This window comes from Acanthaster planci, linkage group LG11 (assembly GCF_054643075.1).
Source record: "Acanthaster planci isolate LZ-2023a linkage group LG11, COTS_SCS, whole genome shotgun sequence".
NCBI classification, from domain to species: Eukaryota; Metazoa; Echinodermata; class Asteroidea; order Valvatida; family Acanthasteridae; genus Acanthaster; species Acanthaster planci.
The window spans coordinates 12,171,938-12,191,439 of record NC_141787.1 but is presented as its reverse complement, the minus strand read 5'-3'; the positions used below and the strand labels follow the sequence as shown (position 1 = coordinate 12,191,439).

Below are 19,502 nucleotides of genomic sequence, written 5' to 3'. Positions count from 1 at the left end.
GCACTCTGTCGGTGTGTGCAATGATTTGGTAAAGGGCACATGATTTGGCACCAGGTTGGGCACTGAACACTGTAGATCAGCCTATATGTACCTGTACAATGTGCATGTAGCAACGTTGTCACTGGACATGCCCGCTGGCTCCCTTTAGTGAGTGGCAAAAAGCTTTGTGATAATTTTGTAAGGAGTGACCGTTACGGAACATTGGCTCCATACAGAAGTTATCTGTCTGAAGGGGGCCACTGTAAATCACCAGTGATGACATTGCCATGGTCATCGGATTTGTAGCATTGACAGGTTTGCCCAACTGCAGCACTACCGGGCATAGCTATGCTGGACTAGACCAGCTGCAGTTACAGTTCCCGAGAAACATTGATCAGTGGCATGGATTTTGATTGATCACACCAAGTGGAATGTCCTGTGCACCATGTACAGATCACAGAAGGTACATGTAGAACTTACAAGTTCCATGAGCAGTCAATCTTGCAAAAGTTGACTGACTTTGTCTTGTCATACATGTACATGTAATTGGAGTAACTGATTGATGAAGGAGACTCTGCCCTGTACTTTCGACCAGTTGTTTACAGGAACAAGAAATTCTGCCCTTTACACATGACTGATGGTTGAGCAGATGTCAGTTTGCGTGATAAAACGTTCAACACATTGGGCAGATCACCAATTGCACCTAACACTCAAAGTTAAGGGTTTTTTTTTTTTTTTTTTAAAGTTTACACTGTACAGGCTACTGGTATAATGGTAATTGTTTTGACCTTGGAAGTTCAGGACGACCTTGGGTCTAGGAGCTTGAAGTGGCCTGGATATCGCTATCATTCCTTCTGGTGAATGACATGGTATGGCCTGTTCTGAAAAGTAATTTCTTGTTTGAATGCTCAGTTTTAATAGGCCTTCGTTTTTGGTCTTGCGACTGTAGGGTACCGGGGAGTTGGGAATTGGAAGCCTGGCCTCGCACCTGAGCACACGCTATGGCACCGACCTGGACCTGTCGGACGCTAGCTTCCAGCAGAACCTGGACAGCATCAAGGACCAGATCAAGAAGGACATCCGGAAGGAACTCAAGATTAAGGAGGGGGCGGAGAACATGCGCAAGGTGACCACGGACAAGAAGAGCCTGGCCAACATCAACAACATGGTCAAGCAGGCCAACATCAGGCTGCACGAACTGCAGCAGGAACTGAACGAGCTCAACGCCCACATTGTGGTCAACACGGATGAAATTTTGGCAGCAGCAGGTAAGGCCGCATAAAAAGATGGCTGATGTACTAACACGTCTGCAAAAGGCTCTACATGTACAATAGTTATCAGAAGTTGGATACAAGGAGTGCCCAGACCACGTAGGAATTGATATCAAGGGCAAGAAGCAGTGTGGCTCATGAACACAGAAGGATGTAGGTGGAGATGGAGAAAGTTGACAGAGATGAGAAACTTGTTGATTTTTTCACATAGGTGTAGCCTAAGGAGGTTGTCAGCTTTGGTTTACAGCTTTGGTTTGTTCCTTTGCTCTGTATGTGTTTTTGTTGAGCTTCTCACAATGCTTAGGGCATTCGATGAAGTAGACTCCCCATTGAAACTAGGAGCTCTCGGCAATTGAATCTCGCTGGTACTCACAGGTGTTGATATGAGGGATATCTGGTCTTTTTCTCTTGGGCTTATGACAATGTAAGAACTTAATATTCTACTCATTAGCATGACAGGAACATTTTGAGTTGCTGTATTCTTGGAATATGCTTTATTCCCCAAAGCTCAGTTATAATAAGGATATTGGCATGTGACTGAATGTCCAGAAATGGAAAAACTTCAAACCTACATGTACTTTCAAAAGAGACAAAATTCATCCATGATATTTTGCAAGACGATGACCATCATGTGTTTGAGTAACTGTTACTATACAAACTGTACATGTACACGTAGTGATTGTTTTGGCCGTTCCATGAAGTACCGGTGAAGCTGGCCGGATTGTAACATTTCATCTGCCACCTCATAAATTATTTTCTCTTTACACAAATATGAAACATTGTTTTATGCACGTACCAGTACACGAACACTTGTACAAGAGCAGAATAACTCCTGAAAAATTGCTAGAATCACCTGAATAAATCTCCTCATGAATTGATCCCTGTATGATTACCTCACCGAGCTGTTCAAAAATTCTTTTGACTGTGGATTTGAACCTCTCAGTACATCTTTGCTGTGTGTTGGACTGAGTAATCAAAGACATACATGTACTGTATGATTGATGATCTGCCAATTGGTATGATTTCATCAGGTGTTGTGCTTGATATACATGTTCATGTACCTGTGTGTTACTTTGATGTGCCTCGTCACTGGTAACGATACCTTATGTGAACAAGCAACAAGAAGTGTTAGCTTGCAAGAAAAAAATTATCTGATTTCTTTAATGCATTTAAGGGGAGAAAAGATCCTCAAGATGGGTACAACCTCATTGCCTTTAAGTGTCCTTCGATGAATATTGTGATTCACTTAGCGCTGTACTGTGTACATATACATTTGCAAGAACATCAACCATGTACATGTACATGTAGGCCGACATGTACACTGTACATGTACCTAAAGTGGAGGCTGTAGGTACATGTACACGTACAGCGTGTCCCTCGGAGGTGTTGCCGGTAGAACCCAAGCAAGTGCACCTCTGACTGATGAGGGGGTTGTGACATGGTTTCACCTCGTGGACAGTTCATCTGTTGGGGAGAAAAGTTGAATTACTTCCTGTCTAATGACTCATACATGTCAACTAAGGAGGAGTTTCCTGGTTGTTGCCCCAGACAAGCCAGACACTGGGACGTCAACAGGCTCACCCAACAGCACCCAACCACTTCCCAGGTTGTTGGAAATGCCCAACACCAGTATTTGTGATTTTTTGTGATGTACTGTACATATACACGCTAGTCTGCACATAGCATTGTTCTGGATGAATGGCTCCAACCATTTCATACCAGTATATAAATAATTGAATGGCAGTTGACAGAAATGAAGCCATGCTTAGATTTCAATAATACTAAGAATAACAGGTTAACACTGTGAAGTACTGTAGTACCCCCCTGTACATGTATATGTATTTATGTATAGGCCGACATAATGACCTTGGACAAAAAGAAGCTATTCAGGTTTGACATCTTGAGCAACTGAACAATGAAATATACATGTCCTGGTACTCCTACATGTACATGATTGTATAACACGTAATAACTACCGGTACGCTACATATTCATGAACTGGTGTACCAGGACATTTAACATGTAATAACTACATTACATATTCATGAACTGGTGTACACGTACCTGTATAGTATTGCTTGTACTTGAAGCATCTTTCTACAATATTTCCTGCTGCAACACAAAGTTTATTGCCTATCCCACAGATGCAGTGTGCATGTTTACCATGCGATGTACATACAGTAGCGGGTATCGTTGGTCAGTTTGCCGTTGTAAAGTTGTTGTGCATAGTGGTGTGCATGACTTGTATTCACTATTAATTTTAAGAATTACCGACCCTAAGCATGTTTACATTAAGGCACGTTTTTAGGACTTTGGGGCAATATTTTAATAGCGTTTGTAGTGCAACTGGAAACAGTCCAGGCTGAAATTCCCTATTACGCATGTACATGTACCCCACTCAGTGTTCACGAAAAAACTGTCCCCATCTTTAGTCAGGAGTCAAAAGAAGTCAACTAACATGTATGATAAATTTCTTAGGGTTTTGTTGAAGAATTTTACTTTTATTTTCCTGAGCATCCCCCGTCCAGTTGATGGTACATGTAGGCCTACCGATATTTTCCTTGTGCATGTAGTCCAGAAGAATGGACTTAGTGTGTGCCCGGCGAGTTCCGCGTGCAGTGTGCACACAGACTCTTGACCAATCAGAATTGATTAGGGGGAGGGGACCTATATGTCTCGTATCCAGGCGCCAGCGCGTGCTTTATGCAGTGGGCATTATCGCATTACAGTTGGCGTAATCAAATGTTTCGGTCATGTGACCCATTTCGACCAGTAGGAATAGAAAAACTGTCCCAGGTTTTTATTAATGGATGTTAAGCCATATTTCACATGAACTTAACACATACATGTACATATACCGCCAAAGGTAACTGTGGCCACATGGTTTGTTCCTCTCTGGTCATGCAATTGAAACCACATGCCATTTTCACCTCATAACTGATCCTTGTCAACACAGTGGTCCCACGTTGCTCGGTCAACAAAACATGTTGACAACATGGAAACTGGAGACATAATTCAGGTACTTGTACAATGTATGTGTGTGTTTACAGTTTGCATCCAAGCGCATGCATGCACATGCCTGTTTATATTTGTCGTTCACACCACAATTTGCTGTGACTGCTTTGTAGGCCCTGTGATCAAAGCAGACAGCTGGTCAGCCCAAGGATACCCTCATTCATCTTCACTTTCATTAAGGAGGCAGATTGAGTTCACTGGCACTGGACCAGATAAAACCAGATGTTCCACTTGGATTACCATCCTGGCATTTGGGCAAGTGTCATTGCTCTTGAACTAACCTCCAAGCCTACTGGTCAGGTCATTTGTAGTCCGGGGCACTTTTTCACCGCAGGCCGTGGAATGCCTGTTGCATACAATACAGCAAACAAATTGGTGTGACCAAAAATGGCTTCTGTGTGTATGTAGGCAGCTGCAGTGCATGTACATGTACATGTACATGTAGCACTCAGGAATCATTAGATCATGGTTAGAAGCACCATAGAGCAAAGAAAGCACAGATTACCTTTTGTCAAAGTGGTGGAGGTGCATATCTGTATGCAATGTACATAGTGTACATGTATTGTGTCTGTAGAAAGCTTGCATGCCCCCCCCCCATGCATTGCTTTGTGCTTTTGTAGCCCAGCATACAGAATCCTTCTCCAAGCAGCTGCAATATGGAAAGGTTATAAATCATGGTCACAGGTTTTGGAGAGTCAGTGCTTGCCTGTGGATGTTGCATTACAAATTATGTACCGGTTACGAGAGGTACATGAATGTACATGTACTTACCGGTACCATAGTATTAGTAGTTTGCTGCCACTCACAGTCAGAGTACATGTACATGTACATTGCTGCTTGAGTTGTGCATGCACTTGACCATGTAAAATACTGCATGAACATATATACATGCACATGTACATGCACCGGTACAAGGAATTTACAAATTGTGGTCCTTAAATTTTTTACACACCTTTGGCACACTTGAGTTGGCCTTAAAATTTTCTTAACCAACTGTAATGGACAGACATTGCACCATGTACATATGTGTGCAAGCATTTATATGAAGTTCTACCTTGTTGAAAAGCACAAACAGTGTACTGGCATTGCTCTTCATTGTTGGCACTGAGATTCAGAGATGTGAAAAGGTACATTAACACGTCAAGTTTGTTGTACGGTACGTGTAGGCCTATAATGTACACGTACATGTATGTACATGTACGTTCATTTTGGCAGTTCATTGTTGAAGATACATGTACGTTGTACATACATATGTAGTTGATGTACCCTAACATGGTGCACTTTGCTTTTCGCCTCTTGTGTCTTACCAGAGCAATATTTTTACCTCAAATTTCACAATCAGTAAAACTTCATCAAACTCCGATTATTCTGATTCATAAATTTCAATTTTGTGTGTCTGCTAAAAACTTGTGCTGAAATTTTATTTTCACCCGGTTGTCTGAATTTTTTGAGACGCGCAGACTGAATGCTTTTAGAATGTGCTGAAAAATATGATAATGATTTTCTGATATACTTGAAGATGGGTAGGTACTGTAAGCAGAAGGAACGATGCTTTACAAGAATTTAGTAACTTTATGGAATTTGGAAAATGTTTATGTAGGATTTTCTGAGATTTTTTCAAGTGCGCCACATTAGGGACCACTCAGCTGAATTCGAGCCCAATTTCTGGATGTCGACATTTTTGGTTTTCGGACGAAATTTCATGACAATGAAATTGGATGAAATTTCATGACACTGAAATTTTTCACATAGATCAACAACGTGTCATGAGGGTTGTTATAGTAGCAGTATTTAACCAGATGAGTTTGGAGTTTTTCAATGAAAAGGTTTGGCAAATGCTGTGAGAGAAAAGTTAAGTGGAAGTCGAAGTGCGCCATGTCAGAGAACTCTACTCTACACATCTGATGTACATGTATGTACATGTACATTTTGTGCACTGTACCCATCTCCATACATACATGTACATATTGTAGGCCTACCAGTACATGTACATGTATACATACATGTACATGTACATGTAACTTGCCGATTTGGAAATGTACTCATACATTGTACACGTACAATACCGTATACAGTTTTCTACATACTGGTACATGTATAATGTATGTATTCACACTACATGTACACGGACATACACTGTACATCAAGCACTGTACAATAGCCTTGGGCATTATCTGGATACAGGGATCTATCCTAAAGTGTACTACTGTAGGATGATATGCTAACATGTAAAAATGCATTCATGTATTGCATATACATGTGTATACTATGGACGACATGCACCAGGATAAATATTGCCAATTATAGCAATACGTGTACATGTATCTGCAGTGGTATATCCGCATTTATAAGCACAATCTTATTAATGCAGCTGATGTTTGGCTTATAAAAATCCTCAACATGCACTGACCCTGGATGTGATTTAAAGCAAGCACAATACATGTATTTGCTCGGAATACTTTTGTCTCAATGGTCTGTTTACACATGCCCTGTACATGTAGTTTACACAACTGATGCCACAGTGCCCGTCTACAGAGGACATGTTTGAAGGCGTGGTTTACATTCAGAAACCGGTACGTGTAGGTTGTTTAATATGTACTGTAATCTACATCTACATGTACTCTGTACATGCGCTTTTCATCACATGTTTTGCGTTGCTGTCAGCCTGCCAGTCCGTTATTACATGCAGTAGATGGACTTGTAGCGTAGATTGACGTTTTTCCTTTGTTTCCGTGGAAGGAATTTGCCCTCTAAATTCCTTGATTCGTGTACAAGTACACGTGCATCATACGGTACCAAGCTTCCGCTTTCATTATTTGGCTATTATATGTACATGTATGTACACATGTACTTGTACATTTGTGTATTGGTACATGTAGGATATGTACTGTATACAGTACACAATTTACCAGTACATGTGCACATGTACAATGTACATGTTAATTGGTGTAAAATGCCAAAAAGAATTATTGTCAAGCACTACTTGTACATGTACAGTACATCACATGCGTAAGGGTACATGTACTTTGTCGTCATACATGTACTAATGAAACCTGTGACATTTCGTTACATGTACGGTATATTACATATGTAGTAACATACGTGTAGAGGAATAAAATTGTGTTCTCATTCCTCCATTATTATAAACAGCATGTATACATGTACAGTGTACATACCGGTACGTGTACAGTATGACAGCACACATTGAATCACAAAGTTCTGCAGAAGCTCATTGTATGTACCAGTTATGTCTGTATTGACGTACATGTACCGGTACATGTACATGTACATACATGTACATTGTATATACACTGTACACATACCGATACATGTACAAACATGTACTCTACATGTATACAATCACAGCATACTGGTACATACAAGTACAAAGAACCAGTGTTTCAGCTAGGATTGGAAAAGTGAGCGTGCAAAATGAAAAATGGGGAGTGCAATCTTGTTAGAGTCCAAAATTTGTGTGCGAACTTGAAGCACGTAACACGAGCGCGCAGCAAAACGTCCCTTATGACTGGGATCCAGGGCTTGCGTAAGGGCCCTGGAAGCTCTGCCTACTTTAGATGCTCTCTGGTGAATTTCAGACATGTTTTCATGAGAGTTTTGCCTTTGTGAGCAAAAAAAAACAGCTTTTAGAAAAAACTTAAATTGTAAACTGTGTGCAATTGTTTTTTTATATAGTGTGATTAAACAGACCTGCAAAAAAGAAGCGAACAATGACAGACACTTTCAAACAGATTTGTCATAACCACTTTATTTTGTTTAAAAAAAATGGTATGCAGGCACTACCGGTAGGTAATGCAGGTCAGGTCGCACTTGGCACTGCACTCTTTTGTACCTTTTTGTTTGCAATACAGTACATTCAGATTAGCAAACAAAAATAAATAATGATATAAAAATGAATCCCAGTATTCCTACATGCATATCTCCTGCGATTTGGCGAAGAAACAAGCAAATTGAGTACAAGACTTGACTTCAGTGTGGATGAAAAAATACATGCATAATGCTTGTACATGCACTCTGCACATGCATTCACATACATGTACAGGCACTATGCAGGCCATGTGCTTGCGCTTTTGCACTAGTCTGAACATGGCATAGGAAGAGTTCGACAATTTTTTCCATCGTTACGGTAGAAGAACCTAAACAAGCTTTATGCTGATTGACAATAACAAAGGTTACGTGAAGATCAGCCCTTGCCTTCGAGAAGAAATCCGTTATTTTTCGTTTTCATTCTGGATGATATAGTGAGTACGCAGAGTAAGCCCCGAAACGATTATATGTCAACCTCATCCCCACAGACTACCTCGAGTGCTAGCGAGACTGGGGACAATATGGCAACAAACGATTGTCATAGGAATGAGGTTGATTACATGTTTGATCGATTGCTGGTGAACAAGTATGGCTCCCTGTATTCATTTTGTTACAAGTTGATAGATAGGGTGCTGTATTGCATTATTCGTAAGTAAAGGAACCCGCCTGTCGGCGTTGACACTTTCGAACCAAACGTCTGAACCGTAGTCCCAGTGTACAATCGTTTACTTTACTACAGCATATTTTCTATTTTGAACTTGGTTGATTGGGGAAAAAGCATGGGAAAGGACTGAATTCTAGCTCAGATTTTATTTTCATATTTTGGGGATATAGATTACCCAACCCTCGAATTAAGTAGTGCAGGGCTTGATTTGCACCGCCAGGCCGTGCTTGAAGAAATGGGCCGTGATTTCACAAAACTGGCTGTGCAAAACATGGCTGCATGGCGCACAAAAACGAGCTGCAAAGAACTTTCCTAATTAGCCTTCAAAATTCACCACTACCCAGGAACCCACTGGTACTTGCTGTGCGTGCAAACTTTTGACAGGTTTCAAATAAAAGTAATCACAGTCAAAACTGACCTTCAGCAATTTTGCAAAACCCCGAAGTGTGGAACCACCCTATATTAACAGGCCATGAAGCATGATGTTACTGTTTGCACTCACAAAGCACAAACACCATGTGATATTAACTGTTGTAACCACGCCCGTAAAATTGAAATATTTTTGCTGCAGTCTTGTAATATTCTGGCAAAGCATCCCTGACACTGAACATGTTGAACAATTCTAGAAGTCGCGCTGTGCATTTTACATGATTTCATTTCCTTGTTGAGAGCATTAACAGTAATAAGATATGATTGTTTTTTTTGGGGGGGGGGAATCGAATTCAGGGGTTGGTCAGTTGAATGCCTCTAATTTCCCTGTCAGCACTTCCATTTCCCTGGGCAACTTCAGAATCAATCCCTCAGCCCGCCCTTGCCCAAATCCTCCTGGATTGATCGTTGTGCAGTGCCATACTTTTTCACATCCTTAGCCCTGGGACTAACAGCGGGAAATGGACTCAGAGTATTATGCTGCTGACATCGGCTAAGGAATTCTGCCAGACATGTACATGTAAATTTACTTTGTAAGAGTGTCTGTGTTGTGCTGCAAGTTTCACTGCACTGTATCAGATCTGAATGTTACACTTTCATTGGTCGCTTTTTGTCCACTGTCAAGACTGCAGTTCTCGTATTGCACTTGATTAACATTTTCCCCAAAGTACTCATACATTGTACATACATGTACAGTACTGCACATGTACACGCGTAACTGTATGCAACCGATAACATGTACATGTACATGCATGAAACTTATATTGTACATAAATTTACATGTAGGGAACTTGGAAGCAAGTTTGGAATTTCTGCACTTGATACCGGTACATGTTCGCATATACATGTGACCAACATGGTTGTAAAAATTGCAGTGCAATTACTAGTACAATGCTGCTTTGAATATTCAAGAAAAAGGGTCTTAATGTAGAAAGATATCTGACAATTATACATGTATTTTAACCACATAAAAACTGATCGAGCCTCATCCTCAAAAGCAAAGAGAAATTGCATGAATTGTTGCTAACAGGGTAAAGTACACGTGTACATTTGATACTCAACAGGGGTCACAGTAATGAAGACTTTCCACATCTCCACTTGTTGCCTGCAGTAATTGATGGCTTCACCTCAAGAGGTGACAAGCATGTCATGCATTGCTGAACATGTCTCAGCTGTAACAAACCAATTATAGTACCAACAGTCTCCCACTCCCACACAGTACATGTACCCTGTGTTGACATCGGACTTCATGTTATGATTACAGGTAAAGCTCTGGCTTCATGCATCCCAGATGTTGTCAATGCCAGGGTTATGACAGGCATACATGTAATGTACATGTTCATATGTTGTGTGTAATTTTCAGCCACCAAGTGATTCTGACATGGTCTAGGAAAAGCTGGGTCTCGTACACAGCCATCTCATTCAGTGAGTGACTTTACAGTGCGAACTGAGCTTTTTTGAATTGTACTGAAGGCCTGCACTTAGACGGTCAGTAGATACGAAATTGCAGCACAGGTGTACGTACATTTACAGTATGTACATGTACATTGTACACTGTACAGAATGTTGTAGAGTACCTGTAGGCTACATTCTCGTTCTATGGTTGTACTCAAAATATGTACAGTACTGTACCCAGATACATGTACATGTACCATGTACATGCACATGTACTGCTACATGTAGGTTATTCTAGGATCCTGTGTATGAAGGGATGTTGTACATGTACATATTGGTATGTACATGTATATACACTGTATGTACATGAACGTGTAGATGTACAATATATTCTTGGCCTTGGGTAATTTTGAAAAGGGAAAGCAATGAAGTTAGTACAGCCTTACAAAAGAGCTAAATTCTGCAGAGGCAGTAGGGAGCAGATGTACATGTAGGCCTATGTACATCATGTGCATGCTACATGTACATGTACCTGTACATGTTCTATGCATATATATGTACACACGTACATGTACATGTGTATGTACCAGTCTGTAGTCACCCTGATGTTATCATAGAGGTACGGGTACTGTAAGGTCAGTTGGCATGGGAAACAAAATCATTAATTCCAGTTGACATGGAAATTCTCTCTGACTTTGATTTGGTTCCTCCCCTGTGGTGTTGAACCAATACTGAAGCGGTCTTTAGTCTTGAGAAAGACCTTGTCAAGAGGGCCAGGGAGAAGGCAAGAAAGATACATGTACATGTTGGGCTGCAGCCTTGCAGGATTCATTGGTTGCAAGACCATCTGTTTGAAGGACTGCCAGTGTTCAGGGTAGTTGCTTGGTTGCTTGGCTGAAGCTGTTTTTTTCACAGAGTTGGCTAACACAGTTTTACTTTTGTAATACAAAGCAGACATACATGTACTTGTACATGCATGCCTTTGTTTTAACACACTGCAGTGGAGGATTGTGTAATTTATGACCAGCAGCGATGAACAGTGGAACACACTGTCCTTGGGTAGTGTACATGTATATTGTAAACAGTATAATGCGTGAGCATATGCACCAGTAAGTGACCGATTTTTTTGTACTTCATTCACCATTCATCCTCAACCCTCCAAAAACCTCCAGCTTTTCAATCGGCATTCATTCTCAACCCTCCAAAAACCTCAAGCTTTTCAATGGCCATTCATCCTCAACCCCCCAAAATCCTCCAGCTTTTAAATCGGCATTCATCCTCAACCCTCCAAAAACCTCAAGCTTTTCAATCGGCATTCATCCTCAACCCTCCAAAATCCTCCAGCTTTTCAATCGGCATTCATCCTCAACCCTCCAAAAACCTCCAGCTTTTCAATCGGCATTCATCCTCAACCCTCCAAAAACCTCCAGCTTTTCAATCGGCATTCATCCTCAACCCTCCAAAAACCTCCAGCTTTTCAATCGGCATTCATCCTCAACCCTCCAAAATCCTCAAATTTTCAAGTCATCATTCATCCTCAATCCTCCAAAACCACCCAGAGGATTGAGGTAGGTTAGAGTCAATGTAAACACTTTTGAAATGCTCAATTCTTCAATCAAACTACAATTTTCACACACCCTAAGATTGGTTCATAGTTAGTGTAAAATCGATCATGAATGCGATTATTTGTGAATGAATTCGCAAAAGCTGAAAACATTTCAACTCAAGCGAATTTTTCGCTTCACATGTTCTGTAACATCGATTTAGTTTTGCAACTGCATTTGCCTTAAGTATGAAGTGTGCACATTAATTGTCAGCCGACAAGTTCCTCCTCTTGATGCTGTTTACTACATGGCCCTTTTCTGTTGATCAGAGCTGTTGCTCAGCCCATTTTGTGACTATTGTCAGCAGCGACAACAGAACACGTACATGTATCACCATGGGGGAAGATTACGAATACGTGATGCATCCAGTCTAATATTTAGACCGCACCGTAGTTGTGGGGATATACGCTCGACATTTCACCTATTTTGTGGGGACCAAAAATGTTGTGGGGACTCAGAAATGTCCCCACAACTCGGTTCAAATTTCTCTAACAAAAGAACTTGTCCCCGTAACGCAGTGAATGCCTACCCACTCAGTTTCCTGACCACTCACATGTACATGTACACTGTACGCGTACATGTAAGTACATGTACATTATATAAAAGGAAATAAGACCACAGACAGACGGGCTGAAGAACAATGCATCGTATATGTACATGTAAATGCCTCAAACTTATCTGTTGTTTTTGGTTACCAATGGAAGGATGCCATTCTCTCAGGTGAAATACCGGGACCCTAAATTTATGAACACGAAAAACGGTGTCAGGCAAACTTGTTAAATGGTTTAGTGTTGCATGGGAAAGTTTGATTTATTCCTGAAATCACAGAGACCTTGCCCAAACTAAAACCTGCTTTGGACAGTACGTACCTCGGTAATCTCTGATTCTCTTTTTCCAGTGCAAACATGAGGACCTTTTATGTACTTTTTTTGTGATTTATTTTGGGTTGCAACAAATAACTACATTCAGCTGTCTGGAAAAATAGAAATTCTGATACCTACATGTATTGTCCAGAGAATGACATGATAAGGAAGACTTGTATGCAATGTCCAGTTGTTAGGGGGGACGTGTGCGTCATTGCCTCAAACTCGATCCTCCAGGCGGATGCTGGCTCTAAGTCTTGACTCAATTGAGGCTACAAGTGTGAATGCGTCGCGGCCCGCCGTGCGGCAGAAAATAGCTGATCTTTTTGTGAACTTGAAATATGGATGGTGTGTCGAGTATCATGTTCCCACTGGTCTTGGCGGCCAGCTGTTGGGAGACTGGTGACATGCAGTGTATGCAGCAAGAGCTGGCTGTTCCAGATTGGAAGGGGATCTTGGCCAGGAAGTTACATGTACATGTACTGTACATTGTACGGAGATTGCTGACGGAAATGTGGGTCAATTCCATAATTGTACATGTACTTTTACTTTGAATTATCCTGCAGCATTTCCCTCAACTGTTGACAATTCCTGCATTTACATGTATGTACATCATATTCCGTGTGCTACACGTAAGTGCATGGACATGTGTACAATGCACACCTATGTTGCCCTCTACCGTTTCAGTGCACATTGCAGACAAAAAAGGATATGTTCTAAAACAGTTGCATTTTGCAAACAGTTTGTCTTGTATGTATTAGAGAGAATTAAGATTTAACAGGTTCAGTTCAAATTTTTCTAATGGATTGAGTGTGGGAACATTTTGGTACATGTACATGTAAATGTATGCATGTACATGTCCAAGTTGTACATGTGCTGTACAGTATGTTGTGTTTAATTAATGTGCCTGCAATGCAGTGTACACACACATACACATGTACCTGGGGTACATGTACATGTACAGTATACACTTAGGGTACATTGTACATGTACTAGTATAGTATACAATGTACATGTGCATACATGTACTTCAGTTACTGTGAAGTACATTTGTCAAGCACTTGTACAAGTCCTAGATTTGTGTAAGTTATGTATGTTAATGGGGCTTGTAAGAGTTGCCACTCAAGTGCATGTACCCTACTGTGTGCTACATGTATGTGTGTAGTCTGCTCATAACTGTGAGCTTGTATGCAAAATACTGGTACACCGGGTAGTATACATGTACATCATCTGATCGTGGAAGGTTAATTACATGTACCGGTATGTACATGTACAGTATTTTACACTTGTACACATATGTGCGTACATGTATAAAGTGGGTGTCACGTGTCTTTAAGTGTAACAATTTTATAGCCATTGGCACATGTACATGTTCATGTAGGTCCTATCTGTGTGCTTGCAAATACTGGTACATGCACATCATATAAATGGTAAATGTTGCAATAACATGCAATACTAAAAAGCACTTGGTACTACTGTACCTACAAAGAAAACATGTATATTGCAGACTTAAATGTAGGAGGCATGTACATGTACATTTTGTTCAGTACTGGAAAGTTCCACTTGTTGTACATGTACAGTACATGTACCAGTACCAGTACATGTACCTATATACATGGACCAAAGGTACCCTAGTAAAGCCACAGGCTTAAACGCTGTGGAACACAGCTGGGTTCTCAGTTCTGTTGAGTTATTTATCTGTTTGGCATGAAGGAAACTGTGTGGAGAAAAATGATGAAAGGAGAGCACATCTAGCTCTGCTGTGGAGCACAGCCTGCACCTCTGACCTTACCTGGGGATGTGGTGCCCCGTCAGGATTGGCCAACTGCCTGCCCCGACAAGATAATTGGGAAGTGCATCAATATTTCACAGCCGGGTTAGGAAACTGCCAGCAGGGTTTGGAGGGAACGGCAACGCGACACCGGCCCATCTTCCCCTCCCCCAAGCTAATTTGATTTGAGGGGGTGATCGTTCTTTTTTGTCATCTGTTGTTTTTCTGTATACCATGCATTCCAGTTGCATTGGAAAGGTACACAGTGCTGTCGTTTATAGGCTGCCCAGTCTTGCGTTCACTGAGGCTTGGTAGTGCATAATGTACATAGACTTGTATAAAATGAAATGTACATGTACTTGTGCTGTACACGTACTGTCGCTATACATGTACTACAGTGTACATACATATTATGTATAAGCACAGTCACTGTGTGATCACATGGACATGTATGTGCATCATAATTTGATGTGTTCATCTTCCAAAGGTTTTGCAACTTTTTCACAAGTTGTTGAAACACAGGATTGCAGTGACAAATAATTTGATGTCCTCCCTTGCAGGGTCATCCCCACTGTCAATTGTTAGGCCTATATCATTTTGACCAGTCTGCACACTTAATCTGCATGTACCTGCTGCATCTGACGGTACGATGTACATGTATGCAGGCTTAAACTGTACAGAGAGAGATACCATTTTGTACATGTACATGTTTATTACCAATATTGACATGTATATTTGGCCTAATGGTTGAAACCTGAAGGTCGCCCCTACATGTACATGTACATGCATGCACTTCCTCTTTGACTGCTCTACCAGAGAAGAATACCAGAACAGTACTTGGGTGTGCTTGTACCATCCTGCCCTAGGGCTTCTACGGGTCATCGGGTTGCTGGCCAAACCTAGTCAAACCCTAAAAGGGAGGGGGAGACTCCACCCCTCCTACATTCCCCCTCCCCATATCACTACAGTGCATATTCTTAAAGAGCTGAGTCATGAGGAGTATTTTAGTAACTTTTTGCAGTCATTTCAATACCAAATTTCAAGAATCGAACATGCATACTTGCTTAATTAAGGCCCATTTTTCCCAAAACAGTTCAGCCAAATTTCTATACTTATCCACTGCCATGCTCAGTGCATGCATGTTGGCGTGTACATGTACATGTAATGCACAGGTATGCGGCTTCGATCTCCAAAATCAACTAGTTGTAATATTATTGTTAACAACAAAACCATGTCAGATCAGATTGTGTTGAAAATTCACATTTGTACTGATAAGGTGAAAGGTGTTGTAACATATACCGGTACACGCACGCCAGGTTTAAAAAAAGTGGGTACAAGGACAGCCAAGTTCTTAGGGGATAGAATCCCCCACCCCCGGCCATGAGACGGTCAATACCGGTATAATTAATACACTGTACATGTACATGTAACATGGCTCTTTTAGGGATAAAAGAAAAAGCAGTCAGAGCTGTTCACGGAGGATGCACAAATCACTGCTTTGGGAAGACCACGGGTTGCAAGTCACCTTCATGTACCACGTACATTGTATTGGTATGTACGGTACATGTACCATACATGTTCGGGGTACCTGTTCATGTGTAATATGTGTGTAAAGTTACTGTGCATGTACCACTCGCCATTGTACTTTTTGTAAGGATAATCACAGTCCCCAGTTGTACCTTTTGTGCTGCTAATGCCCAGTCATGGTAACTCTGTGTTTTGACCAACCAATTGTCCCTGCCAGGCTCGGATTTGATATGTCCACTATACATGCAAGTTAACTTTTAACTTCTTACTCTTGTGTACCCGACATACAGTAGGCTACATGTACAAGTACATACATGCACATGTAGGCCTATATGTACATGTACTTTATTACAAGATTATTGGTGTACATGTACATGTGTACCATTACATGTTGAATATACATGTACATGTACATTTGTAGGGATTGGCTACATTGTACCTGTGAAACTGTAGGGTTTGTGGTCTGCCTCTCTGGAAAGACTGACGAGGCAAAGCTTCATGTTCGAACTCTATTCATGTACATGTACATGTAGTTTAAGTAAGGACTTGGTATACTGGTATGTTTCTTTCACATGGACATCCAGAACATTGTTATATATGCATAGTGTACATTTGTACCCACCCATGAATCCTGTGACTGTAGATTTGTCAATATTCATTTCCTTCCGCTTTGTTAGACCGTTCTGAAAAGAAGATTTGAGTGTCCAAGTGATGCACTCTATATGTACCCCTGTACATATAGGTATTGAATTACACAGCTGTGTAAATGTGATAGTACCAGCATTCGTGTACATGTATGCACATGCAGGTGTAAATTTACACATTGCTTCCTACATGTTGTACTGGTACACAAATGACCCCATCAAGGCTTCACTGATTTTTGTTAATCATAACTATTTACACAAGCACACGTGTACGGTACATGTATGTAGTAAAAACATGAGGGCTACTAAGGAATGGTAACCCTCAGCATACGTACATCTGCATGTGGTGTCCGTGCTCTAAACAGGCCCCCATAACTTTGAAGGACGGTATCTTTTGTGTGGAAATTTGGGACTGACTTGTTGGTCTAACCGTGTGTACTCATAAAGAATGCGTACCCAGAATCATTCGGCATGGGTGTACACGTAAACCTCACAACTGGGGCACCGGCATTTGTGTACATACATGTACATGTATATACAGAAAAGTTCAGTTACTGGTTATCTGAAATCTACTGGTATGTCAATGTACCGGTACATGTACAGTACCAGTCCCTTTCGTATTGCCGGGGATGTGACAGATCTGTTCTCAGCACCGTAACCCTGAATTTATTTAGTACATGTACTGGTACATGCCAACTAGAGCATTTGGAAAATGTACGTTATTTGCACGGACAGCGTGTAGGAACAGGTGGTGCTGTGAAAACGCTGTTTGTGTGCACTGGCATGTGTACATGCATAAATTTGTATCTTGTACCCAGAGAACACTACGTGTAGTTTTCATTTGAAAGTGCACAAATCCGCAGTCTTCCCATTGGGGTTTGCCCAACAGTGTCAATTATCCACTCAAAATGTTTGTATCTGTCTGTGTCTCCACTGATGTAGTTCTGTGCGAGACTGCAACTTTTGTCTATTGGCAATGTCAGGAGTATTTAAGCAAAGGTCTGAGAGTCATTGTTGGTGTTAGCCATGCCGATGAACTAATGCCTCTGATTGTTATCATGTACAGGTGATGCCAGCCCCCTGTCTCCGGACCACCGACGGGCTTCGTCCTCAGAGGACGGCAGCGGACCATTGCGCACTGGCCCCACCCCGAACAGCCGGGTGGCCGCCCTCGAGAAACAGCTGGCCATCGAGATGAAGGTCAAGCAAGGGGCGGAGAACATGCTGCAGATGTACTCCACGGGGGGCAAGGACCGCAAGATGGTGGCCGAGGCCCAGCAGATGCTGCAAGACAGCAAGGTCAAGATTGAGGTCATCAAGATGGAGATCCTGAAGGTCCAGCAGATGGCTGGGAACAGCCTGAGCTCTGACACTACGCACATGGATGGCAGTGATCTAGGTAAGGGTACCCGTGTCTTTTCAACCCTAAATCTTGGCCCAATTTGATAGTGCTGCCTAACTTCTAAACCCAGGATGAAGTCTAAACGTGCAGAGGACATCTACATACATGTACATGGTATGTGCACACAGGTTCCACCAAATTTTGTAAGTAGCGCCACATTATGTCTGTACTCTGTGCCCATCCTCACTCTCAAGCAGCTGTGGGCCACTGTCAGGTGTCGTAGAAATATTGAACAAATGACCATCAAGGGTCAGCATATGTGAAGTCCAATTCTGTGAAAGACTGTGGTTGTGGTATCTTTTTGTATTAACAATTTCTTTTTTGGGCTCAAAATAATACTGTACCCGGGAGATGATGTAACATGTATGTGTACAGCTACCGGTATAGTCAAAAATAATGTTAAATCTTTGCTTGGCATTTTGGCATCACTTGAAGTGTAGATATGAAAACTGACATCTTTTGAGTCCAACACGGTTCAACAGCCAGTGCAGGTTCTTTTGTACATGTTTACACGTGCAGTTTTATAACCCACAAGATTGTAGGCATTTGTTGTGTGCTGTGTTCCTCTATCCTGCAGATTTCTCTGAATCTCTGTAGTCCATGTACAATGTAGTGTAACACATGCCACCACTTATGTTTAGTATCTACGTGTACATGTAATTTCCAAACAACAATGTAACTTCTGTAACTTCCGGTATATCAAGGCTGAACTGATGGAATTTGTGCATGCAACTTGTGGTTTCCCAGCTTGTCCGGGTCCTTTCGCTTTCATGTCCAATTGTCATTAAAACCACATAGCTTGTTATTATTAAAACCCTGCAGCAAAGAGTACATGTACTTTACATGTATGCTCATATACATGTACATGTAGCAACTGTGCACGTTTATGTCCAAGTACGCACCTCGCACTGAACTGATTAATTTTAATCAGGTGATAAAATACATGTACATTTAAGAACACTCTTCGCTGAAATGTGCTGGCTGCACATACATGTACACATGTACCAGCACATGTACACGAATGTTTGCAGATGGAGTTACATTAGCTTTTAACCGCACATACCCATCCATCCTTGGTGGATGACTCAGCCAGTGCAAAACAATCCCTTGACC

General features: G+C 41.4%; 1 protein-coding gene across 1 annotated transcript in view; it reads left to right on the top strand.

Moving 5' to 3' along the window:
- The window catches only part of LOC110990255 (serine/threonine-protein kinase N2-like), a 43,021-nt gene that overhangs the window by 1,541 nt on the left and 21,978 nt on the right, over positions 1-19,502 (top strand). The window contains exons 2-3 of the mRNA XM_022255146.2: positions 929-1,247; positions 18,054-18,386. Of these exons, the coding sequence (XP_022110838.1) occupies positions 929-1,247; positions 18,054-18,386 (652 nt within the window). The remainder of the gene's footprint in view (positions 1-928; positions 1,248-18,053; positions 18,387-19,502) is intronic.